Genomic DNA, 26,319 nt, shown 5'->3' with positions numbered 1-26,319 from the left:
ATACGTTTCAATAAGATCATCTCTCATTCTTCTAAACTCCAATGAGTACAGGCCCAACCTGCTCAACTTTTCTTCATAGGACAACCCCTTCATCTCAGGAATCAACCGAGTGAACCTTCTGTGAACTGCCTCCAATGCAAGTATATCCCTCCTGAAATACGGAGACAAAAACTCCTTGGCTCGCTGGCCTTGCAAGTCTAAGGTTGTGGGATTAAGGCCCACCACAGACTTCAGCACAAAGACCAGGCTGACACTTCAGCGCAATAGCGAGAGATTTGGATGGGAGGTTAAACCGAGGCCCTGCCTGATTGTGCGGGCGAATGTAAAAAAGATCCTGCGGCACTATTTGAAGAAGAGCAGGGAGTTCTGCTGCCCGGGCCAACATTCCTTCCTCAATGATCCCCTCCACCACAAGATTAACTGGTCATTTATTTTGTTTTCTGTTCGCAAATTGGCCGAATAGTACTTCAATTGGCTGTCAAGTTTTACCTTGTAAACTTTCCCCGACTTCGAAATTCTAGGTTGAAGGTTTTCTCAAAAGGAACTTTCAGCCCATTTTATCCCTCCTTTCAGGTTATTCAGAAACATTGCGTCCTGGCTTCCTCTAGTGACAAAGCATATCTGCAAATCTCTTCCAATGCCTCAACTGGCAAAATGTTGAAAGGGTAGAGTTTGGCACAGCACTGGTTTCTGTAAGAACATTGGAATTAGGAGCAGTAGGAGGCCACATGGCCCCTCGAGCCTGCTCTGCCATTCAATAAGATCATGGCTGATCTTCCACCTCAACTCCACTTTCCCGCCCGATCTTGCTGGGACCCCAGCTATTTACAATATACATCAATGATTTAGACGAAGTTATTGAGTGTAATATCTCCAAATTTGCAGATGACACTGAGCTGGGTGGCGGTGTGAACTGTGAGGAGGATGCTAAGAGGCTGCAGGGTGACTTGGACAGGTTAGGTGAGTGGGCAAATGCATGGCAGATGCAGTATAATGTGGATAAATGTGAGGTTATCCACTTTTGTGGCAAAAACATGAAGGCAGAATATTATCTGAATAGCGACAGATTAGGAAAAGGGGAGGTGCAACGAGACCTGGGTGTCATGGTACATCAGTCATTGAAAGTTGGCATGCAGGTAAAGCAGGTGGTGAAGAAGGCAAATGGCATGTTGGCCTTCATAGCTAGGGGATTTGAGTATAGGAGCAGGGAGGTATTACTGCAGTTGTACAGGGCCTTGGTGAGCCCTCACCTGGAATATTGTGTTCGGTTTTGGTCTCCTAATCTGAGGAAGGACGTTCTTGCTATTGAGGGAGTGCAGCGAAGGTTCACCAAACCGATTAACGGGATGGCAGGACTGACATATGAGGAAAGACTGGATCGACTGGACCTGTATTCACTGGAGTTTAGAAGAATGGTGGGATCTCATAGAAACATATAAAATTCTGATGGGACTGGACAGGTTAGATGCAGGTAGAATGTTCCCGATGTTGGGAAAGTCGAGAACCAGGGGATACAGTCTTAGGATAAGGGGTAAGCCATTTAGGACTGAGATGAGGAGAAACTTCTTCACTCAGAGAGTTGTTAACCTGTGGAATTCTCGACCGCAGAGAGTTGTTGATGCCAGTTCATTGGATATATTCAAGAGGGAGTTAGATATGGCCCTTACGGATTTCGGGATCAAGGGGTATGGAGAGAAAGCAGGAAACGGGTACTGAGGTGAATGATCAGCCATGATCTTATTGAATGGTAGTGCAGGCTCGAAGGGCTGAATTGCCTACTCCTGCACCTATTTTCTATGTTTCATATCCCTTGATTTCCCCTAGAGTATAAAAATCTATTGATCTCAGCCTTGAATATACTCAACGTTTCAGCATCCACAGCCCTCTGGGGTAGAGAATTCCAAAGATTCACAGCCCTCTGAGTGAAGAAACTCCTCCTCATCTCAGTCTTGGGTGTCCGACCCCTTATCCTGAGACCCCAAGTTCTCGACTCTCCAGCCAGGGGGAAAACAGCCTCTCAGCATCTATCCTGACATTTCCCCCCCTCAATCTTAGACGTTCCCCAATGAGATCACCTCCCATTCTTCTAAACGCCAGAGTAAAGGCCCAATCTCTCCTCATAAACCTGACAAATCAGCTGATGCTGCTGCCTTGGGATTCTCAGGCGCCAGAACTGCTTTGGCCAGTGGCGCTGTTAATGACTCAATGAATGCCTCACTGAAAACTACACATTGGGGGAAGTGCGAGGTATGGATAACTGCGAGGAATGTTGCTTCACCCGCTTTCATTTTCCGATTTGTCCTTCTGTGTTGCAGTCCGCGAGCAAGTATGTCAATTCCTGCTCCTCCTCCTCCCACCAACCCTATTCAAATGACCAACGCGAGACCCTGGCAACCGAAGGAATTCCAACCGCAAACTGTGACCAGCTCTTAAAGTGCAGAAGAATTGATGCAAGATGCATCGGTTGAAACAGGCGCCCATTGAACTGACAACGATCCCAAGCTTACACACTGCACGGTTTCGATAAAAGTTTTTTTTAAACATGAAGGGCGTGACTGCTGACAACGAACCGGAAGTAGTTGCGCATACGCAGTTCGGGCTTTTGTTTTGTTTCTTTGTCGCCGGACTTCCCAAAACGAGGAATTAAGAAGCGGATAAAAGAAAAATCTTGTTCAGTTGTACTTTAATTCATGAATTATGTGAATTGTAGCATTTATTCAGGTGTGAGCCACTTGTTTGAAAGGGGATTGTGAGCTGCCTCAGTGTTTCTGATCAGACATTTCTCCCAACAGCTCTCGTGTCGACAGCCCTGACAAGTGACACAGACCTCAGTTCCGACTCGGGTTGTGCTCAATACGTTCAAGTTACATTTGGCACTTGCAGGGGACATTGGTTCAAAATCAACCGCCGTGATTCCTAGAAATCAACTGCATTTAGGGTTAGGGTTAGGATTAGGATTAGGATTAACCCTAACCCTAAATGCATTCCTTCAACTGACTTCAGTCTAACAGTGATGGCAACAGTATAAACAGGCGTACCATTCCCCCTCACGTCGCCTTTAAAAAAAATCTTCGCCTCTTTAAATGAACATTTAGATTTTTTACAATTCTTACAATGTCACGTTCCCTTTTAACTCTGCAACCAGGGTGGTTGGGGGTGGGGGCTCTCGATTTCGGTTTAAAAAAAAAGCATTTTAACCGAGAGTTGTGACTTCATCGCCAGAGCTACACGAGCCGTTGTGAGCATTGTTTTTTTTTGCGGGGGTGGGGTCACTGGTTCAAAATTAACCATCGTGATTCCTATAATTCAATTGACTTCAGTCTAGTGTGATGGCAACAGTGTAAAAAGGTGTATCCCCTCATGTTCCCCGTTTTCAAAAAAAAGTGTGGTGCTGAAGGAAAGCCTGGTTGAAGGACGGGCCGAATCAAGAACTTGTCACCGCTCACCAAGACCTTGTCAGACTCGCTTAATATTTCACACTTCCATTAGAGGGATTGGTTGCACTGGACCGGACCAGATTGCAGAACAGGCCCTGAAATGTTATGTCCAAGCAGAGAAATAAACCTGAAAAAAAAACGTGAGCGCTATAAATTTAAAATAAAACCCGCAAAATGTTAGACACACACAAGCGGGTCAATCCGCGTCTGTAAAGGTCACGTTTTGGAGGTGACCCTTCATTCAAAATCTGGAGCTCTGATGAAGGGCACTTCCTGAACCCTTCTTCTTCCATCAAATGCTGGTCAGCCTGCTGTGCGTTTGCAGTAACCATCCAGCACCCCCACTCCGAATCAGTGGGCCAATAACTAGACGTCATAGATTTAAAATCAATGGCGAAAGAGCTGGGGGGGCGGTTCTGAGGAGGAATTTTTTCCCCTCAGTTGTCGGGATCTGGAACGCCCCACCTGTAAAGATGGTGGAAGCTGAATCCATACATCATTTTGAAGGGGAGTTTGACGGGTACCTGAGGATGAGCGACTGACCGGGTTCAAAAAGGGAGGGGTAGGGTGTGGGACTGAGCACGACAAGCTCTCTCAAAGAGCCGGCATAGGGAAGATGGTCCGAATGTCCTCCTCCTGTGCTGTGAGCGTCTATGATTCTCCAGTGACTGTTGATGCAAAGAATACGCGAATGTTGGAGGTGGACAGCACTGAGTGTGACTGTGATGCCCCACCCCCCCTCCACTACAGCTTTTACCTTCATGCTTGGATGCATGAAGAGCGGTAACTTGGGCAAGATAGTCGAGGGTAGTCAGCGGCCATGGGGGAACACAAAGCCAACGCCAATGGACTTCGGCTCTGAACTGAATTGACATTATTTTGAAAAACATACTCTCCCAGAGTGTGACGTTGGAAAAGCAAATCGAACACGTGCGCCATGTCATCGGGACGGGATGCGAGACGGTAAATGTGCAGCGCCGACAGTGTGCACACTGGGAGAGATTACGAGTCCTCGCTACCCCGGTCTTCGTGAGTACTGCTGGTCCCGCAAACGCCCTGGCTCTTACGCCGGCTGCACAGGCATCGTGATGGTCAGAACCTGCCAGAAAACAGGAGAGAAGCTGAAGAATTCCACATTTTGTCTTTTTAGGCGAATGTACTCACTTCCCTTCCGATGCCGAGTTTTCCCCTCATAATTCTGTCTTTATCCAAAACCTTCTTTCGCCCTGCCTCAGTGCACACCGGCTAAAGGTGCACCGTACTGTTCACTCCTGTCGGACACATTTACCCTTATACATGTACAGTACAATGGGATGGGGAGGGGCGGTTGTCCTATCAGGAGAGATCGAGTAGACTAGGCTTATTTTCTCTAGAGTTTAGAAGAATGAGAGATGATCTCATTTTGAAACATACAAAATTCTTACAGGGCTTGACAGGGTAGATGCAGGGAGGATGTTTCCCCCTGGCTGGGGAGTCTAGAACCAGGGGTCACAGTCTCAGAATAAGGGGTCGGCCATTTAGGACTGCGATGAGGAAAAACTTCTTCACTCAGAGAGTGGTGAATCTTTGGAATTCTCTACTCCAGAGGGCTGTGGAGGCTCAGTTGTTGAGTATATTCAAGACAGAAATCGATAGATTTTTGGATGTTAAGGGAATCGAGGGATATGGGGATAGTGCAGGAAAGTGGAGTTGAGGTACAAGATCAGCCATGATCTCATTGAATGGCGGAGCAGGCTCGAGGGGCCGAATGGCCGACTCCTGTTCCTAATTCTCATGTTATAAAGAGGAACAATTCACTCCTGTCTGGTACTATATGGCATGTGTGCGTATCTCTGTGCCAGCACCTGTACATGTACAGCAGAAATCAGGTAAAAGAAAACGATTCCCTCCTACCCAATACTTGTTTGTGTCAGTGTTTGCTCCTGTATCTGTACAGTTGAAAAAAAAAAGGTACATTTTGCCAGCAGTTCTAAAGTCCAACGGCCTGGTGTCCTTCACAGGTCACTTGACCGTCAGGGTGACTGGTGATCAGCCCGAAAGATGGCCTTCTCCTTACCCTGGTGTTCCTGTTGAACTGTGAGCCGCTTTCCTCCGGAACGATGTTGTACGGGATGTAAATATCTAGATGATAAAGGTCTGGCCGCGCCCACAACACGATCCGGTCTTCTCCGAGGTCAAGCAGTAATAATCCTGCTGAATCCTGCGGCACAGAGAGAGAACTCAGAGAATAGCGCAGCACATAAGGAGGCCATTCGGCCCATCGAGTCCACGCCGGCTCTTTCGAAGAGCGATCCAGTTGATCCCAGTGCCCCGCTTTTTCCCCATAGCCCTGCAATTTTTTCTCCTTTAAGTATTTATCCAATTCCCTTTTGAAGGCTACTTTGAAGACCCCTCCCTATCTCTGTAATCTCCTCCAGCCCCACAACCTCCCGAGATGTCTGCGCTCCTCTAATTCTGCCCTCCTGAGCATCCCTGATTATAAATCGCTCAACCATCGGTGGCCATGCCTTCTGTTGCCTGGGCCCCAAGCTCTGGAACTCCCTCCCTAAACCTCTCCGCCTTTCTTTCCTCCATCAAGACGCTCCTTAAAACCTACCTCTTTCACCAAGCTTTTGGTCACCTGCACTAATTTCTACTTATGCGGCTCGGTGTCAAATTTTTAATCGCATAATACTCCTCTGAAGCGCCTTGGGACGTTTCACTACGTTAAAGGCACTATATAAATACAAGTTGTTGTTATTAGAAACATAGAAACATAGAAAATAGGTGCAGGAGTAGGCCATTCGGCCCTTCTAGCCTGCACTGCCATTCAATGAGTTCATGGCTGAACATTCAACTTCAGTACCCCATTCCTGCTTTCTCGCCATACCCCTTGATCCCCCTAGTAGTAAGGACCTCATCTAACTCCTTTTTGAATATATTTAGTGAATTGGCCTCAACAACTTTCTGTGGTAGAGAATTCCACAGGTTCACCACTCTCTGGGTGAAGAAGTTCCTCCGCATCTCGGTCCTAAATGGCTTACCCCTTATCCTTAGACTGTGACCCCTGGTTCTGGACTTCCCCAACATTGGGAACATTCTTCCTGCATCTAACCTGTCTAACCCCGTCAGAATTTTATATGTTTCTATGAGGTCCCCTCTCATTCTTCTGAACTCCAGTGAATACAAGCCCAGTTGATCCAGTCTTTCTTGATAGGTCAGTCCCGCCATCCTGGGAATCAGTCTGGTGAACCTTCGCTGCACTCCCTCAATAGCAAGAATGTCCTTCCTCAGGTTAGGAGACCAAAACTGTACACAATACTCCAGGTGTGGCCTCACCAATGCCCTGTACAACTGTAGCAACACCTCCCTGCCCCTGTACTCAAATCCCCTTGCTATTGAATGTGTTTCCACCACCATACAAGGCAGTGCATCTCAAATCCTAACCACTCGTTGCTAAAAGGTTTTCCTCATGTCGCTTCTGGTTCTTTTGCCAATCACTTCAAATCTGTGCCATCTGGTCAGCGACCCTTCAGCCAGTGGAAATGGCTCCTCCTTATTTACTCTATCTAAACCCTTCAGGGTTTTAAACACCTCTGTCAACTCTCCGCTTAGCCTTCTCTGCTCGAAGGACATATGCAGTGGCGGTATTGGATTGGAATTATTGTTTTCATGTTCTCTTCCTCTGCTGAAGGCTTCCGACTCTGACCGGACTATGGTTCCATGGGCATCAGTTACTCTCCAGTGTCTCGGAGGATGTTATTCATGTGTGAGACTAAACTGCAAGAATCAGCAAGTGTCTGACAGCGAAGGGCCATCAGAGACAAGCCAATCCTGTCCTCACAAGACATTCACATCCACCCCCATGAGCAGGGGTAATGGAATCACAAATAGGAGTTGGAAACCCGATGCGAATGGAGGCTAAGGTTTCATCCGAACCATGGCATCTCCAACCGCACGGAGATTACAGTATAAGAGTAAGGAAGTCATGCTGCAATTGTATCTTCTTCTTAGGCAGTCCCCCGGAGTTGAGGATGACTTGCTTCCACACTAATATGAGTTCTAAGGTGACTAATGATTCCCACGCGGGACCTACAGTCTCTGTCATAGGTGGGGCAGACGGTGGTTGGAGGGACGGGTGGGTGGGGGTGCTTGGGTTGCTGTGCGCTCCTTCCACTGTCTGTGCTTGGCTACCGCGTGCTCCCGACAGAGAGACTCGAGGTGTTCGCCGCCTTCTCAAATGCTTTGCCTCCACTTGGGCCAGGGATTCCCAAGAGTCGGTGGGGATGTTGCATTTTTTCCAGAGGCTTTGAGGGTGTCTTTGAAGTGTTTTCTCTGCCTCCCCTGGGATTCGCTTGCCGTGATGGAGCTCGAAGTAGAGTGCTTGCTTCGGGAGTCTAGCAGCGGGCATGCGGACAATGTGGCCTGTCCATCGGAGCTGATCGAGCTTTGTATAGGGCTTTTGTGAGACCACACCTGGAGTACTGTGACGCCTTACCTAAGGAAGGATATTCTTGCCTTAGAAGCGGTGCACCAAAGGTCCACTAGATTGATTCCTGGAATGTTGTCCTATAAGGAGAGATTGAGTAGGTTGGGTCATTGCTCTCTGGAGTTTAGAAGAATGAATGAGAGTTGACCACATTGAAAGATACAAGATTCCGAGAGGGCTTAACAGGGTAGATGCCGAGAGGCTGTTTTCCCCGGGCTGGAGAGTCTAGAGCTAGGGGGCACTGTCTCAGGATAAAGAATCGACCATTTAGGACTGAGATGGGGAGAATTTCTTCACTCAGAGGGTTGCGAATCTCTACTGCAGAGTTGTTGATGCCAGTTCATTGGATATATTCAAGAGGGAGTTAGATATGGCCCTTACGGCTAAAGGGATCAAGGGGTATGGAGAGAAAGCAGGAAAGGGGTACGGAGGTGGATGATCAGCCATGATCTTATTGAATGGCGGTGCAGGCTCGAAGGGCGAATGGCCAACTCCTGCACCTATTTTCTATGTTTCTATGTTTGGAATTCTCTGCACCAGAGGGCTGTGGATGCTGAGTCGTTGAGTATATTCAAGGCTGAGATCACTGGATATTTGGAATCCAAAGAAATCAGGGGATATGGGGATTGGGCGGAAAAATGGGAGGTCGAAGATCAGATCTCCCTGAATGGCGGCGCAGGCTCGAGGGGCCATATGGCCTACTCCTGCTCCTGGTTCTTTTGTTCTCTGACAAGGCAGCTCTCCCTCAGTACAGTAATGTAGAGCGAGTTTAGATTGATTCGAACCCTGGGATTGGAGCTGGAGCCGACAGCTTTCTGACCCAGAGATGAGAGTGCTTTGACAAAGACAAGTGACCACACATTTATAATCACCTGCAAATGTCTTTGCGAGGCAACAGCACTTCTGTGCTGGATGGGCTTTTGTGCAGTCAAGCAGCGGTAAAGCTTGGTACAAATTGGTTTGCATATTTTATTAGGCTGTGGGTTCAAGTCCCACTCCAGGAACTTGAGCACACAAATCTAGGCTGACACTCAGCAGTGCTGAGGGAGCGCCGCACTGTCAGAGATGCCGGTTTACCGATGGGACGTTAATCCGAGGCCCAGGCAGCTCCCTCAGGTGGACCGAAAAGATCCCACGGCACTATTTCGAAGAAGAGCAGGAGGAATTATCCCCGGTGTCCTGGGGCCAATATTTATCCCTCAATCAACATGACAAAAAAAAAAACAGATTATCTGGGTCATTATCACATTGCTGTTTGAGGGAGCTTGCTGTGCGCAAATTGGCTGCCGCTTTTCCCACATTACAACAACGACTACACTCCAAATGTATTTCACTGGCTGTAAAGCGCCCAGTGGTCGTGAAAGGCGCTATATAAATGCAAGTCTGTCTTTTTTTTTTAAATCGCTTTATTCTCAAATCTTAATCGTGGCCCTGCAGGGGCAGAGAATCCCTCTCTGTAATGCAGCAGTCTGGGAATTTAATACTAACCGCTTTGGGTAAGGAAATCTCCGCGACCAGGAAGCTGGGGTGCCCGTCTGCAGGCTCAGCCGCAATCGTGTATTCAGGCTCCACACAGGTGCTGCCGGAACAGAGGACGAAAAACGTCAACATCCTGCAACAAACAGCGTCCATTCCTCGCCTGCAGTTCAACTTGTCCCTTTCGCAACAATAAACCCATCGGCCAGGCGTGAATGTGGACGGTGCCGCCTGCAGTCAGTGTCTCGATCGCTCAGTGCTCCATTAGTTATCATCACTTACCTGGTAAGCAATCACCACTCCCACTCGGAAGTCAAGACGAAGTAAATCTTACCTTTCCACTTCTGATATGAGAGGGTTGCTGCAGCTTGCAGAGGCCGGAGTGCTGTCAAGATAAAATAGGACGGCACGGGTTTAGTGATCATGTCGGGGTTCACGAGATTGATCCCTGGGAGGAGAGGGTTGTCCTACAAGAAGAGATCGAGTAGATTGGGCCTGTACTCTCTGGAGTTTGCAAGAAAGAGAGCCGATCTCATTAAAAGACACAAGATTCTGAGTGGGATTGACAGGGTGGATGCCCAGAGGTTGTTTCCCCCCCCCCGGCTTGAGAGCCCAAAACTAGGCCTTTTTTTTGGTATTCATTCATGGGATGTGGACGTGGCTGGCAAGGCCGGCATTTATTGCCCGTCCCTAATTGCCCTCGAGAAGGTGGTGGCGAGCCGCCTTCGTGAACCGCTGCAGTCCCGTGTAAGTAAAGGTTCAAACCAGTGGAAACTGTCGGGTCAGAAAACCGCCTGTGACATGAAGGACATCAGAATGGGGTAGGCCGTATGGCCCCTCGAAAAATGTAGATTATGCAAAGAGCTGCAGCAGCCCGCCCACGGTGCAACAGTAACAATGCTCCCATCGGAACCCCACCGATGGCTGAGATTATTTTATCGTGTGCACTGCTGGGCAAGGGGGTAAAGAGCAGGGGAGTGGGACTGATGGGATAGCTCTCTCAAAGAGCCGACACAGGCACGATGGGCCGAATGGTCTCCTTCTATGCAGTATGATTTTGGCACTATCGGGCTCTTTATAACACCATGCGATCAAGAAAGACTTGCATTTATATAGCGCCTTTCACGACCATTGGACGTCCCAAAGCGCTTTACAGCCAATTTTTGGAGTGTAGTCACTGTTGTAATATGGGAAACGCGGCAGCCAATTTGCGCACAGCAAACTCCCACACACAGCAATGTGATCATGACCCAGGTAATCTGTTTTTGTTATGTCGATTGAGGGATAAATATTGGCCTCAGGACACCGGGGATAACCCCTGCTTTTCTTCGAAATAGTGCCGTGGGATCTTTTATGTCCACTTGAGGGGGCAGGCGGGGCCTCGGTTTAACGTCTCATCCGAAAGACGGCACCTCCGACAGTGCAGCGCTCTCTCAGTACTGCCCCCCCGATAGTGCGCCGCTCCCTCAGTACTGCCCCTTCGACAGTGCGGCACTCACTCAGTACTGCCCCTCCGACAGTGCGGCGCTCCCTCAGTTCTGCCCCTCCGACAGTGCAGCGCTCCCTCAGTACTGCCCCTCCGACAGTGCGCCGCTCCCTCAGTACTGCCCCTCCGACAGTGCGGCGCTCCCTCAGTTCTGCCCCTCCGACAGTGCAGTGCTCCCTCAGTACTGCCCCTCCGACAGTGCAGCACTCCCTCAGTTCTGCCCCTCCGACAGTGTGGCACTCCCTCAGTACTGCCCCTTCGACAGTGCGGCACTCCCTCAGTACTGCCCCTCCGACAGTGCGGCGCTCCCTCTGTACTGCCCCTCCGACAGTGCGGCGCTCCCTCAGTACTGCCCCTCCGACAGTGCGGTGCTCCCTCAGTAGTGCCCTTCCGACAGTGCGGTGCTCCCTCAGTTCTGCCCCTCCGACAGTGCGGCACTCCCTCAGCACTACACTGGAGTGTCAGCTTAGATTTATGTGCTCAAATCCCTGGAGTGGCACTTGAACCCACAACCTTTTGACTCAGAGGCGAGGCTGCTGCTCACTGAGCCACAGCGGACATTGTGCAAGGAATCAAATACATTCCGAGGTTGTGCAAAACGCTATATAAATGTGAGCTCTTTCTTCTACCGTTTTACCTGGAGTCAAGTTCCTGGATAACAGGTCTCGATTTTGTTCTGATATTCTGTTCTGCTATGCATCCCAGAAACTTCCGGTTTTTCAGCATTCGCCATTCTGGGAAGGAACCAAATTGTTAACAATCTCAGCGATTCAGTGGGAATACTGACCTTTCACCTCTGGAATCTGGGTTCAGAGACAGACAATGACAGTCTCTACAATCTGGTGGTGATCAGGTTAGGCACGGCCTTAAACATCTAGCTTCAGCTTGAGCCCATTGGTCCTCCTTATCTTATTTTACCTTTGATTAGCCCAGCACCATGTTTAAGCGTCTCCACACCAAAAATAGTGATATGTTCACCAATATGGAGTGCGAAATTCTCATCCTCATTTAAAATCCCTCCACGGCTTCATGCCCCTGCCCCTCCGAGATATCTGCACGCCTCAAATTCTGCTCCCTTGAGCATTCCTCAACCATCGGTGGCCATGCCTTCTGTTGCCTGGGCCCCAAACTCTGGAACTCCCTGCCTAAACCTCTCCACCTCTCTTTCCTCCTTCAAGTCGCTCCTTAAAACCGACCTCTTTGACCAAGCTTTTGGTCATCTGTCGTAATTTCTTCTTAACTAGCTCAGTGTCAAATCTTTTTCTTTTAACACTCCTGCGAAGCGTCTTGCGATGTTTTACTACGTTAAAGGCACTATAAAAACACAAGTTGTTGTTGTTGTTGCTGCTGATTCTCTCAACTCCAATGATGTACCTCACTTACCCGTCCAGAGACATTAGGAGGATCTCAGGATTAGAAAGATCCCAAAGTGGGTACGATGGGTACTGCTGTAATTTAGCAAGCTAAAATGAGGGAACAACAATTGTATATGCTGACTGTGGATATACTCTATGTATAGTCACTGTGAGATTGTATAAGATGGAGATTGTATAAGATGGACACTGTGTATATACATGCTGGCACCACTAGAGTGTGCAACTGGTGGAGACCGGAGGTTTCCTGTCCTGGTGGCAGGACTCTGTATAAAAGGCTGCCCACCATGCTTGTACAGCACTCTGGAGTTTGGAATAAAGGACCAAGGTCACTACAGTTTGAGTACAACACATTGCCTCGTGGAGTCATTCTTAAGTACATTATAGACATAACAACTTGTATTTATATCGTACCTTTAACTCAGTAAAATGTCCCAAGGTGCTTTACAGAAGTGTTATAAAACAAAATTTGACACCAAGCCACATTAGGAGATATTAGGGCAGGTGAGGTTCAAAGAGGTAGGTTTTAAGGAGCGTCTTAAAGGAGGAAAGAGAGATTTAGGGAGGGAATTCCAGAGCTTGGGGCCCAGGCTGCTGAAGGCACGGCCGCCAATGGTGGAGTGATTAAAATCGAGGAGGCACAAGAGGCCAGAATTGGAGGAGCACAGAGATCTCGGGGTGGGTTGTAGGGCTGGAGGAGATTACAGAGATAGGTTGAAAATAGCAGCATGCAACCATTTCTCTCTTTCACCCACCACCAAATTGCAACAACCTAGACTGGTCTTGGGGAATGAGAAATAAATATTGATTGAATTATGTGCCAGTCGTCTAGAAAGCACCTCGCTCTGCCCAAGTATTGAATCTGGCTACCATCAAATGTGGCACAGCATGTGAAGGTTCTGCTCCAAGGTTAAAAAGGCGTGGGATATTAATGAAATACTAATAGGCAAGCTAAAAAAAAATACCCTAGGTACCTACCTCGGGAGAGTTCCAAGTTATATTTGTTTTCCAGCCCTTCAAAGCCGATCGTCATAAAGAATTCCATGAAGAGTTTGTTTTTCTGTGTCAAAGGAGAAACAAATTGACAATAAATTCCTTTTCCTACATTAAAGACTTGCATTTGTATAATGCTTTTCACAACAAACATCCAAAACTCGGCTGCCCCGTGTCCTAACTCGCACCAAGTCCCGCTCACCCATCACCCTCTGTGTTCGTTGCCCCATGCCCTAACTCGCACCGCGTCCCGCTCACCCATCACCCCGTGCTCACTGCCCCGTGTCCTAACTCGCACCGCGTCCCGCTCACCCATCACCCATTGTGCTCGCTGCCCCGTGTCCTAACTCGCACCGAGTCCCACTCGCCCATCACCCCCTGTGCTCGCTGCCCCGTGTCCTAACTCGCACCGAGTCCCGCTCACCCATCACCCCCTGTGCTCGCTGCCCTGTGCCCTAAATCGCACCGAGTCCCGCTCACCCATCACCCCCTGTGCTCGCTGACCTACATTGACTCCCGGTTGAGCAACACCTCGATTTCAAAATTCTCATCCTTGTTTTCAGATCCCTCCATGGGCCTCGCCCCTCCCTATCTCTGTAATCTCCTCCAGTCCTACAACCCTCCCCCTTCCCCCCCCCCCCCCCCCACCGCCCGAGATAACGGCGCTTTCCAATTCTGGCCTCTTGCGCATCCGCGATTTTAATTGTTCCACCATTGGCGGCCATGCCTTCAGCTGCCTGGGCCTGAAACTCTGGAATTCCCTCCCTAAACCTCTCCGCCTCTCAAACTCCCTTTCCTCCTTTAAGCCCCTCCTTAAATCCTACCTCTTTGACCCAAGCTTTGGCTCTTCTGTCCTAATGTCCTTTTATGTGGCTCAGTGTCCAATTTTGTTTTGATAAGTGCTCCTATGACCCGCCTTGAGACATTTTACTACATTAAAAAGGTGCTGTATAAAAGCAAACTGCTGTTATTGTTCACTGCGTCTCATTAACCCCCTTCACGAATATTTTTATTTATCAGAATGTAGGCAACGCAAAGCCACATTTTCTGCCCATCCCGAGTAACCCCGAGATGGTCATGCTGGGCCAGTTCAGAGGGTTTTTGTTATATCTTGGATAAAGAGTCAGACTAGATACTGCAAGCTCAAAGTAAGTGTGACCATAGTCCTTTATTACAGATCTCAGAGTGGCTCTCCAGCCTGTGAGGCCTCCTTATATGCAGGTGCTCCCAACGGATTGTGGGATCCCTTGGGACTCCAGGGGATAAGCCCTCTGGTGGCTAGACATGGTAATTACAGGTTTTCATGCATAACAGTTTTAAATGTCAGCAGACACAGTGTACGACTGGAGTCATGTGTAGGCCAGACTGGGCAGGTTCCCTACCCTAAAGGACAATGGTGAACCAGTTGGGTTTTCGTGACAATCTGGCAGCTTCGTAGCTATTTTTCTGGTGCCATTCCAGTCCACAATGACCATATGCAACAAATTCAATTATCGCCATGAACTCTGGACCACTGGGTTACTGGCTCAATGTCAGCCGTGGCTCAGTGGGTAGCACCCTCGTCTCGGAGTCAGAAGGTTGTGGGTTCAAGCCCTACTCCAGGGACTTGAGCACAAAAAAAATCTAGGTTGTCGCTCCAGTGCTGAGGGGAGCGCCTTACTGTTGGAGGGTGCCGTCTTTCAGATGAGACGTTAAACCGAGGTCCCGTCTGCTCTCTCAGGTGGAAGTACAAGATGCCATGGAATTGTTTTGAAGAAGAGCAGGGGAGTTAGCCCCGGTGACCTGGCCAATATTTATCCCTCAATCAACATCACAGAAAAACAGATTACTTGGTCATTATCACATTGCTGTTTGTGGGAGCTTGCTGTGCGCAAATTGGCTGCCGCATTTCCCACATTACAACAGTGACTACACTCCAAAAAGTACTTCATTGGCTGTAAAGTGCTTCGAGACATCTGGTGGTCGGGAAAGGCGCTAAATAAATGCAAGTCTTTATAACCACTACACGGAGATGAGGGACTTCAGTAATATGCAGAGACTAGGGAAACTAAGGTTGTTCTCCTTAGAGCAGAGAAGGTTAAGGGGAGATTTAAAAAATGCTCAAAACCATGAAGGGTTTTGATAGAGTAAATAAGGAGATACTGTTTCCAATGGCAGGAGGGTCAGTAACCAGAGGACACAGATTGAAGACAAATCGGCAAAAGAACCAGAGGGGGAGAGGAGGAGAATTTATTTTCCGCAGCGAGTTGTTGTGATCTGGAAGCGCGGTGGAAGCAGATTCAACAGTAACTTTCAAAAGGGAATTGGATAAGGGAAAAATTTGCTGGGCGATGGGGAAAGAGCAGGGGAGCGGGACTAGTTGCATAGCTCTACCAATGAGCTGGCACAGCCACGGTGGGCTGAATGGCCTCTTTCTGTGCTGTATCATTCGTTGATTCTCATACCCAACACACCCACCAGTTACACTGTGAGCAATCACACGAGATCCCAGCAACATGCATCGTCGGGCCTTACCTGAATTTTGTTGTAAAATTTGGAATTGATGACTATGTCATACGCAGTGCATCCATTACCACCTGGGGGAAAAAAAAAACATTTCAATGCAACATTTTGTTCTCCTTCCAGTTTTCTCTTCTCCCTCCGGTTACGCTGGCGCACTGTCCCACAGCAATGCCTGCCCCCTGGCACTTTGCCCAAGAGGGCTTACGATTATGAGCTCAGATCATGGGTCTCCACTGCGAGGCAGAGGGGTGTCGCAACCCTAGTCCAATCCAGTCCACACTTGTCATTTAGACCTAACTCGGCACAAACCAGAAATGGCTAAAAACAGTGGAGGTCCAAAGAGACTCGGGGATCCTGGTACATAGACCATTAAAATGTCATAAGAACACAAGAAATAGGAGCAGGAGTCGGCCATACGGCCCCTCGAGCCTGCTCCGCAATTCAATGAGATCATGGTTGATCTGATCTTGGACTCAGCTCCACTGTCCGCTCCCCATAACCCTCGACTCCCTTATCACTCAAAAATCTGTCTATCTCCACCTTAAATATATTCAATGACCCAGCCTCCACAGCTCTTTGGGGTAGAGAATTCCAAAGACTCATGATCCTTCGAGAGAAGAAATTCCTCCTCATTTCCCAGATTCTGAAACGATGCCCCCTAGTTCTAGATTCCCCCACGAGGCGAAACATCCTCTCCACATCTATCCTGTCGAGCCCTCTCAGAGAATTTTATACGTTTCAATAAGATCACCTCTCATTCTTCTAAAGCTCCAATGAATATAGGCCCAACCTTTCTTCATAAGACAACTCCTTCATCTCACAATCAACCTCATGAACCTTCTCTGCTTCCAGGGACTTTTGGTAGATTACAACCAATGCATCCACTATCTCTGCAGCCACTTCTTTTAAGACCCCAGGAAGCAGGTATAGCAAATAATCAAAAAGGCTAATGAAATATATTCAAAAAGGAGTTAGATGTAGTCCTTACTACTAGGGGGATCAAGGGGTATGGCGAGAAAGCAGGAATGGGGTACTGAAGTTGCATGTTCAGCCATGAACTCATTGAATGGCGGTGCAGGCTCGAAGGGCCGAATGGCCTTATATCTAGAGGACGAGAACACAAGGGGGTAGAAGTTATGCTGCAGCTGTACAGAGCCCTGGTTAGACCACACCTGGAGCACTGTGAGCAGTTCTGGGTACCACACCTTAGGGAGGATATATTGGCCTTGGAGGGAGTGCAGCGTAGGTTTACCAGAATGCGACCCGAGCTTCAAAGGTTAAGTTACGAGGGAGAGATTACACAAATTAGGGTTGTAGTCCCTGGAATTTTGAAGATTAAGGGGTGATCTGATCGAAGTTTTCAGGATATTAAGGGGAACAGATAGGGTGGATAGAGAGAGACTATTCCCGCTGGGTGGAGCGTCTAAGACTTGGGGGCAGAGTTTAAACATTAGAGCCAGGCCTTTCATTAGTGATGTTAGGAAACATTTCTACCCACAAAGGGTGGTAGAAGTTTGGAACTCGCTTCCACAAATGGCAATTGATTCTAGATCAATTATTAATTTTAAATGTGAGATTGATAGCTTTCTGTTAACCAAAGGTATTAAAGACTAAAGGCCAAAGGAGTTAGGTTGCAGATCAGCCATTGATCTCATTGAAAGACGGAACAGGCTCGAGGGGCTGAATGGCCTCCTCCTGTTCCTAAACGACCCTGGGGCTTTCCCCTTCTGGACAGTTGACTGCCACACTGGACGTTTACCTCACCCGGCCCACCATTAACTCCCCCTCCATTCCCCGTTCCCCCCCCAAAGAGCTTAATGGCAGTGTCAGCTGTGGCTCAGTGGGTAGCGCTCTCACCTCTGAGTCAGAGGTTGAGGGTTCAAATCCCACTGCAGAGACTTGAGCATATGTATCTAGACTGACACTCCCAGTGCAGTGCTGAGGGAGTGCCGCACTGCCGGAGGTGCCGTCTTTCGGATGCAAAGTTAAACCGAGGCCACGTCTGCTCTCTCAAGTGGACGTAAAAGATCCCGCGGCACTATTTCGAAGAGCAGGGGAGTTACCCCCGGTGTCCTGGACAATATTTATCCCTCAATTTAGGCGCTATATACATGCAAGTCTTTCTTTTTAATTAACCTCCTCCTCCCCCCCCCACCCCCTCGTTACACAAACACATACTGTTGTCAACTTCGGCGTGCGGTTCGCCGAGGCTCATGGGAATCCGGTATCCGGTTGGGTCTTCCGATTCCAGCAGGGTCACCAAGCCTTCCTCGGAGAGGTCCGGCGGAGGCGGGATCTGATCGGATCGGCAAATGTTGACAAAGACCTTCTCGATGCCGCTCATCTTTGTCTTCACACAGAAGCCTGCGGAAAAGGGTGACATTTTCGCCAATTGATTTAGGGTCGTCAGTACAAGGAGCCTTCAAAAACAGTAACCTACATTTTGCCTCGATTTCCTTCGCTCTGCCATTGGCGGCCATGCCTTCAGCTGCCTAGGCCCCAGGCTCTGGAATTCCATCCTTAAACATCGCCTCCTTCAAACCTACCTCTTTGACTAAGCTTTTGAACATAAGAACATAAGAGCAGTAGGCCATTCGGTCCCTCGAGCCTGCTCTGCCAATCAATAAGATCATGGCTGAACTTCTACCTCAACTCCATCTTCCTGCACTATCCCCATAACCCTCGAGTCCCTTAATATCCAAAAATCTATCGATCTCCGTTTTGAATATACGCAACGCCTGAGCAATCACAGCCCTCCATGGTAGAGAATTCCAAAGATTCACCACCCTCTGAGTGAAGACATTTCTCCTCGTTTCAGTCCTAAGTGGCCGACCCCTTATCCTGAGACTGGAAGTGTCAGCCCTGATTTTGAGCTCAAGTCCCTAGAGTGGGACTTAAACTCATGACCTTCTGAGTCAAGACATGAGGGTGCGACTCTCATAAACCAGGGACTCCCCCTTCCATTAGTCATTGATGTCCACTGTCAAGTGCACATGCGCAGATGTTGAAAGAGGTCAGAATAGGCCTTGGCTGCAATGCCCATGGCAAAATAATCTTCCAGTGCATACAGCATTGGCTCATACATGTCAAATACCCCCTTGGACAAAGCACCAGTGGGTAACCTCTCGAGTCACCTGTGGCTCGTGGGTAGCACCCTCGCCTCGGAGTCAGGTGATCACTGGTTCAAGTCCCACTCTAGAGGCTTGAGCACAACAATCTAGGCCGACAGCCCCAGTGCAGTGCTGAGGGAGCGCCGCACTGTCGGAGGTGCCGTCTTTCGGATGAGACGTTAAACCGAGGCCCCGTCTGCCCCCTCAGGTGGACGTAAAAGATCCTGTGATACTATTTCGAAGAAGAGCAGGGGAATTATCCCCGACGTCCTGTCCAGTATTCGTTCATTGACCAATCTCACTAGAAAACAGATTATCTGGTTATTGGCACGTTGCTGCCTGTGGGGACTTGCTGTATGCAAATTGGCCGCCGCGTTTCCTACACTCTTTGATTAATTCAACGATTGCTTCATTGACTGTAAATCGCTCTGGGACATCCTGAGGTCATGAAAGGCTCTGTATAAATGCAAGTCTTCCTTTCTTTTTAAAATAACTATACTCCTTTAACTTCTGTGTACCAGAAGCCCAGTGTAACTTGCAAGTTAATTGGAGTCACTGTGCAAAGATTGTCTGGAATCTTAGTTATTTTCCCTTCTCCTGTTCTCATTCAGACAGATTAACGTTTTGTTGTATCTTGATGCATTGTTTCATTTGTTAAGATTTTACCCACACTTCTCAGATTAAAAAAGAATTTGCAACCCAGATTTCAGGTCATGGATTAGCCAATTCCTTCGGAGAAGGAGGGTAACTGGACCAACAAATAGAAAGCGAAGGAAAGGGTTAGACACATGCACTTGTCGCTTCTGTGGGACCCTCCGCAGTGTGGGGTGGGATGGATACCTGAGTCGGAAGGTTGTGGGTTCAAGTCCCACTCCAGGGACTTGAGCATGTAAATCTAGGCTGACACTCCCAGTGCAGTACTGAGGGAGCGCTGCACTGTCGGAGGTGCCGTCTTTCGGATGAGACGTTAAACCGAGGATCCATGTAACCCTCATGTAAAAGATCCCGTGGCACTATTTCGAAGAAGAGCAGGGGAGTTATCCCCGGTGTCCTGGGGCCAATATTTATCCTTGAAGCGACATCACTAAAATAGATTATCTGGTGATTATCACATTGCTGTTTGTGGGAGCTTGCTGTGCAAAAATTGGTCTGCCGCGTTTCCCACATTACAACAGTGACGACACTCCAAAAGTACTTCATTGGCTGTAAAGCACTTTGAGCCGTCCGGTGGTCGTGAAAGGCGCTATAGAAATGCAAGTCTTTCTTTCTTTTTACCTGGTTGTGGTCTGATCTGCTTGGATTCCTGCGTTGTTGGAACTTGGCTTTGCATTTCCTTCGCAGCCTAAGGTGGAAGAGAAAACCAGTGAAAAATGCTTGTGCAGAATAATTAAAAACTGCAGTGGCTCAAATATATAAACCTCGAGCTATCTTTAGAACATAAGAATTAGGAGCAGGAGTCGGCCATTCGGCCCCTCGAGCCTGCTCCACCATTCAATGAGATCATGGCTGATCTTCTATCTCAACTGCACCTTCCTGCACTATCCCCATAATCTCTTGATTCCCTTAGCGCCCAAAAATCTATCGATCTCTGTCCTGAATATACCCAATGACTGAGCCTCCACAGCCCTGAGTGAAGACGTTTCTCCTCATCTCGGTCCTAAATGGCCGACCCCTTATCCTGAGACTGTGACCCCTGGTTCTAGACTCCCCAGCCTGGGGGAAACATCCTCCCTGCATCTACCCTGTCAAGCCCTGTAAGAATTGTGCATGTTTCAATTGGATCACCTCTCATTATTCTAAACTCCATGGAATATCGGCCTAGTCTACTCAATCTCTCCTCATAGGACAATCCCCCCAATCCCAGGAATCAGTCTGGTAAATCTTTGTTGCATTCCCTCTATGGCAAGTATATCCTTCCTTAGGTAAGGAGACCAGAACTGTACACAGTAATTAAATAAGTGCGGAAGGCATCAGTACAGATGTCAGACAAGTAGGTCAGTGTTTAAGTCTGCATAAAATACGATCAACAAGGCTTAAAACGCCCTTTTCCTTGCTTGGAGCTCCTTCTCGTGTGCAAAATCTCTTCTTCCGAAGGCACTCTATAGTTCCACTTGCAGTACCTCGTACAAGTGGCCGTGCACATTGCGAATCTTGGCAGTGAATACCGGTCGTCAAGTAGACGTAAAAGATTCTGCGGGCGCTATTTCGAAGAAGAGCAGGACCATCATAGGCGGTCCCTCGAAGCGAGGATGACTTGCTTCCATGTCAAAAAGGGATGAGTTCACAGGTGTTTCAATGAAAGACCCAATATTCAAGGACCCAAACTACATGTTGAAGGGTGGAAGATGTCAGTGCGTGGATTTTTTTAACGTGTGGTGACCGTTGCACACCAGCCCCCACACGGGCTTGACAGAGCTAGGTCTTGGTCCAGTGGCAAGGGTTAACCAGGACGACTGGAGACCAGCTCTGCTGCACGGACCTAGTGCGCGCACATATCGCACAGTGTGGGCTGGGCCCCGAACTCACGCCTCTCCTGGGCCGTGATCACATCCCTCTACGAACTCTTGCTGCTCCTTCGCCCTGACCTCACCACTCCAGCTGTAGCTGCCCACGCTCCAATCAGCGGCCTGGATTTGGGTGACGTCAGAGCTGTAGCCCTCCTGCAGCAGCATGCAATGCTCCCTGCAATGGCATGCCATCGCACGTTGTTCCCTCTAATGGCCCCCGCATGCTGATGGTCTTGCAGGCTAGGATCACGCCAAGCCGGCGGGGTCCCAGCCTGCAAGATCACCTGGTCATTACCCGATCGCTGCTTGCTGTGCGCAAATTGGCTGCTGCCTTTCCTACATTACCACAGTGACTGCACTTCAAAAGTACTCGATTGGCTGTAAAGCGCTTTGAGTGTAAAGATGCTACAGATATAAATCTCCACATTCATCTTTTATTGGTTTACAAAAAATAACTAAATCCTATGTCAGAAAGTAATGTATACTTTTTTTTAAATTTAAGAGTTGTAGATATAGATACATATTGTGAAGTACCTCTATTTTACATCTGCTTGTTCTTTTTAAAACATCTGGGGCTAGAAATTCAGTTTTTGGTGATATCGGGTTTTTAACGGCAAAAATACCACTAAAAACGTCGCCATTTTTTAAGGGGGAAAAAATTGGCAAAAAAAGTGCAGCCGACGGGAATAATCGGCGTTGCACGAGGATTCACAATGGAAACGTGGTCCTCGACAACTTTAGCCCGAGGCCGATTACCGCTAAAAATACAGGCCCTGGGAGGGGAAAGAAAATGGCAAAACTTAAAAAAAAATCAGAAAACATTCACTATACACTTAACTAATGAATCGCTGAAAAAGCATTTCAAAATAAAAACTTCAACTTGCCTTTTTTGTATACCTACCGCTGTTTCTGGGGTTTCAACGCAAGCGTTTGTTTTTCACCCCGAGTGCGGGTTCTCCGAACGGCCAATTTTAAGCGGTGCGTTTTTTGGGGGGGGCGTTGCACGTGGTCAATCTGCTTTTCGGTGATATTTCAAAACCGCCATTCGTTAACTTTGACCAATTTAGGCAAGTACCTTTTACCAGCAAAAAAAGCGAAATATCGCCGAAAAAACGTGCACAAGACTGGCCAATTTCTGCCCACCCTACAGTTTATAGAGAACCATTAAGCCTAAACCGGATTTAAGGATAACATTACTTGGCAGGGTTCTATGCTTTCTCGTTTTTCTTACTGGCGAGTTATTATTGTAGAATAATACCGTGGGATAAGTGAAAACCTTAAAATAGGCCTTAAAAAAAACACAGTAAATGCATTGGAAGAGAGTAAAGAAATGTAAGGATGCAACTTGTATGAATTATCCTGGAGCATTTGAAGGAGGTTCCTTGGGAACACAGCTATCCGAGTATTAAAGCCTGCACTTTTTTCCTCACGGAGATGGTCGTCTGACGACCTGAGAGCTTGATGATCAAACAGCTAATTGGATGAATGATCCATTTTTAGCAAGAAAGAACTTGCATTTATATAGCGCCTTTCATGACCTCAGGATGTCGCAAAGCACTTTACAGCCAATGAAGTCGTTTTTGAACTGTAGTCGCTGTTGTAATGTAGGAAACGCAGCAGCCAATTTGCGCACAGCAAGCTCCCACAAACATCATCATCATAGGCAGTCCCTCGGAAACGAGGAAGACTTGCTTTCTACTCTTAAAAATATGAGTCCTTAGGTGGCTGAACAGTCCAATACGAGAACCACAGTCCCTGTCACAGGTGGCACAGATAGTCGTTGAGGGAAAGGGAGGGTGGGACAGGTTTGCCACACGCTCTTTCCGCTGCCTGCGCTTGTTTTCTGCATGCTCTCGGCGATGATACTCGAGGTGCTCGGCATCCTCCCGGATGCACTTCCTCCACTTAGGGCGGTCTTGGCCAGGGACTCCAAGGTGTCAGTGGGGATGTTGCACTTTTTCAGGGAGGCTTTCAGGGTGTCCCTGTAACGTTTCCTCTGCCCACCTTTGGCTCGTTTGCCGTGAAGGAGTTCCGAATAGAGCGCTTGCTTTGGGAGTCTCATGTCTGGCATGCGAACGACGTGGCCAGCCCAGCGGAGCTGATCGAGTGTGGTCAGTGCTTCAATGCTGGGGATGTTGGCCTGGTCAAGGACGCTAATGTTGGTGCGTCTGTCCTCCCAGGGGATTTGTAGGATCTTGCGGAGGCATTGTTGGTGGTATTTCTCCAGCGACTTGAGGTGTCTACTGTACATGGTCCACGTCTGAGCCATATAGGAGGGCGGGAATCACCACAGCACTGTAGACCATGAGCTTGGTGGCAGTTTGGAGGGCCTGGTCTTCGAACACTTTTTTCCTCGGGCAGCCGAAGGCTGCACTGGCACACTGGGGGTGGTGTTGAATCTTGTCGTCAATGTCTGCTCTTGTTGATAGGAGGCTTCCGAGGTATGGGAAATGGTCCACGTTGTCCGGGGCCGTGCCGTGCCGTGGATCTTGATGACTGGGGGGCAGTGCTGTGCAGCGGGGACAGACTGGTGGACGACCTTTGTCTTACGGATGCTTAGCATAAGGCCCATGCTTTCGTACGCCTCAGTAAATATGTCGCTGCCCTAAGCGAGACCCAGCGGGCCAGCTCAAGAAACAAGGTGGAAGTTACACCTTCTTCTGGAAAGGGAAACCAGAGGAAGAACGCCTCCTCCACAGAGTCGGCTTCACTATCAAAAATGAGCTGGTCGACTGACTCAAAAGACTCCCCCTGCGGGGTTAACAAACGCCTCTTGACTTTTTGACTCACCTTAACCCAGAATCAATGTGCCACAGTCAAAGTGCGTAAGTTCCAACACTCGATGCAACAGATGAGACCAAAGAGGGTTTCTATTCCAACCTCGAAAAATCCCACAACCAGCAATGTGATAATCTGCTTTAGTTATGTTGATTGAGGGATAAATATTGGCCCCAGGACACCGGCGATAACTCCCCTGCTCTTCTTCGAAATAGTGCCGTGGGATCTTTTACATCCATCTGAGAGAGCAGACCGGGCCTCGGTTTAACGTCTCATCAGAAAGACGGCACCTCTAACAAGTATTATGAAATGAACTGAGGAAAAAAAGTGGAAATTTGAAACAAAACAAAAATACCGGAAACAGCACGTTTAATTTTTCTTTGCCTTTCTCTTCCCCAGAGGGCTGTGGACGCTGAGTCTCTGAATACATTCAATGCTGGGACAGATAGATTTTTGGGGTCTAGGGGAATCAAGGGACATGGGATCGGGCAGGAAAGTGGAATTGAGGTCGATGATCAGCCATGATCTTATTGAATGGCGGAGCAGGCTCGAGGGGCCGTATGACCGACTCCTGCTCCTATTTCTTATGCTCTTAAAGCCTACCGACAGGCTTTGGTATTCCCATCATTTCTGCTTGGCTCCATTTAATATGGGTCCCAGAGTTGGCATTCCACACAGCGTGCTGGGTGCGATGGGGCAGTGATTGTTCCTACCTGCAGCAACAGCTGCTCATACAGTGCATCCTCCTCGTTCACCTCAGTCGAAAGGAGGCTTCCGTCTGTTGTTGTTGTCATGGTCCAACTTGTTGAGTGCGAAAAGCCCGGGGACGTGTCTCAATAGTCGCCAAAGGAGTGAGCGCCGAGGCCGATTGGGCTGTCAAACAAACACGCAAACAGGACACGGTTAGAAAATGCAGTAGTTCACCTTTCACCAAAAGTTATTTTTCTTTTTGAAGTTAAGTTGTTAAGTTTTTTACACAATAAAATAAATAACAGGGGTTTTGGGGAGGGAAGTGTGCAACTATAACTAACTGATCTGCTGGTGTTGCTAATGGGTCTGGCGCGATGTTTAACTGCTCATGTGTTATTGTGCTCATCCTGCTCTGTTCCTTTAAAGTCTCGGCTCAACCCCAACCTGCAGGAAAGTGTTGCAAAGAGGCACAGCGTGAGGTCAATTAAGAGGCGAATTGCTATTGCTGAGGCACATGCCTCTAGAACAGGCAGTACCTGGGGGAGCAGCCAGCACCCACTAAACATACAGCACCCAGAGGAGCAGGCAGCACCCCACTCAGCAGGGAGCACCCACTGAACATGCAACACCTAGGGGAGCATGGAGCACCAACTGACCATGCAGCACCTAAGGGAGCAGGGAGCACCCACTGACCATGGAGCACCCACTGACCATGGAGCACCCAAGGACCAGGCAGCACCCAAGGGAGCAGGGGACACCCACTGACCATGCAGCACCCAGAGGGAGCAGGGAGCACCCACTGACTATGGAACACCCAAGGGAGCAGGGGACACCCACTGACCATGCAGCACACAGAGGGAGCACCCACTGACCATGTAGCACCCAGAGAGCACCCACTGACCATAGAGCACCCAAGGGAGCAGGGGATACCCATTGACCATGCAGCACCCAGAGGAAGCAGGGAACACCCACTGACCATGCAGCACCCAGAGGAAGCAGGGAGCACCCACTGACCATAGAGCACCCAAGGGAGCAGGGGATACCCACTGACCATGCAGCACCCAGAGGAAGCAGGGGATGCCCACTGACCATGCAGCACCCAAGGGAGCAGGGGACACCCACTGACCATGCAGCACCCAGAGGGAGCAGGGAGCACCCACTGACTATGGAACACCCAAGGGACCAGGCAGCACCCACTGACCATAGTACACCCAAGGGAGCAGGGGATACCCACTGACCATGCAGCACCCAGAGGAAGCAGGGAACACCCACTGACCATGGAACACCCACCTGCTGCTTCTCTATCCTTCCCGTTGCTATGCGCACCGTCCCGCAAACCCCTCCCCGGGACAAACACCGGCCGGGAACAAAAAGTCCCGCGAAGCTGTCACCCGCGCCTTTTCCCCCTCCCTGCGGCCGGCCTGTGACAATATGATTTAAAAAAGAAACATAATTCTACCGCGTGGCGGGAGCGATCATTGCGGGAATGGGAGGGTATG

The 26,319-nt window shown here is 48.8% G+C and overlaps 1 protein-coding gene across 5 annotated transcripts; it reads right to left on the bottom strand.

The window, feature by feature from the left end:
• Window positions 1-2,666: 2,666 nt before the first annotated feature.
• On the bottom strand, window positions 2,667-26,217 carry pih1d1 (PIH1 domain containing 1). Of its 5 annotated transcripts, none has more exons than XM_070861787.1 (11): window positions 26,111-26,217; window positions 24,844-25,003; window positions 20,121-20,187; window positions 17,914-18,099; window positions 15,748-15,809; window positions 13,219-13,300; window positions 11,505-11,601; window positions 9,716-9,766; window positions 9,394-9,484; window positions 5,494-5,637; window positions 2,667-4,536 (listed from the first exon to the last, which is right to left on the bottom strand). In XM_070861787.1, the coding sequence occupies exons 2-11, from the start codon at window positions 24,922-24,924 to the stop codon at window positions 4,501-4,503; spliced, it is 897 nt and encodes a 298-aa protein (XP_070717888.1). In that variant the 5' UTR covers window positions 24,925-25,003; window positions 26,111-26,217; the 3' UTR covers window positions 2,667-4,500. The 5 variants fall into 5 exon arrangements, with proteins under 5 accessions (XP_070717888.1, XP_070717889.1, XP_070717891.1 ...); XM_070861788.1 differs by lacking the exon at window positions 26,111-26,217 and adding an exon at window positions 26,059-26,080; XM_070861790.1 differs by lacking the exon at window positions 26,111-26,217 and adding an exon at window positions 25,759-25,780.
• Window positions 26,218-26,319: the final 102 nt, after the last annotated feature.

The sequence above is a fragment of the Pristiophorus japonicus genome, chromosome 19, assembly GCF_044704955.1.
Source record: "Pristiophorus japonicus isolate sPriJap1 chromosome 19, sPriJap1.hap1, whole genome shotgun sequence".
NCBI classification, from domain to species: Eukaryota; Metazoa; Chordata; class Chondrichthyes; family Pristiophoridae; genus Pristiophorus; species Pristiophorus japonicus.
The sequence above is the reverse complement of the archived record's forward strand: the minus strand, read 5'-3'. Positions and strand labels throughout refer to the sequence as shown.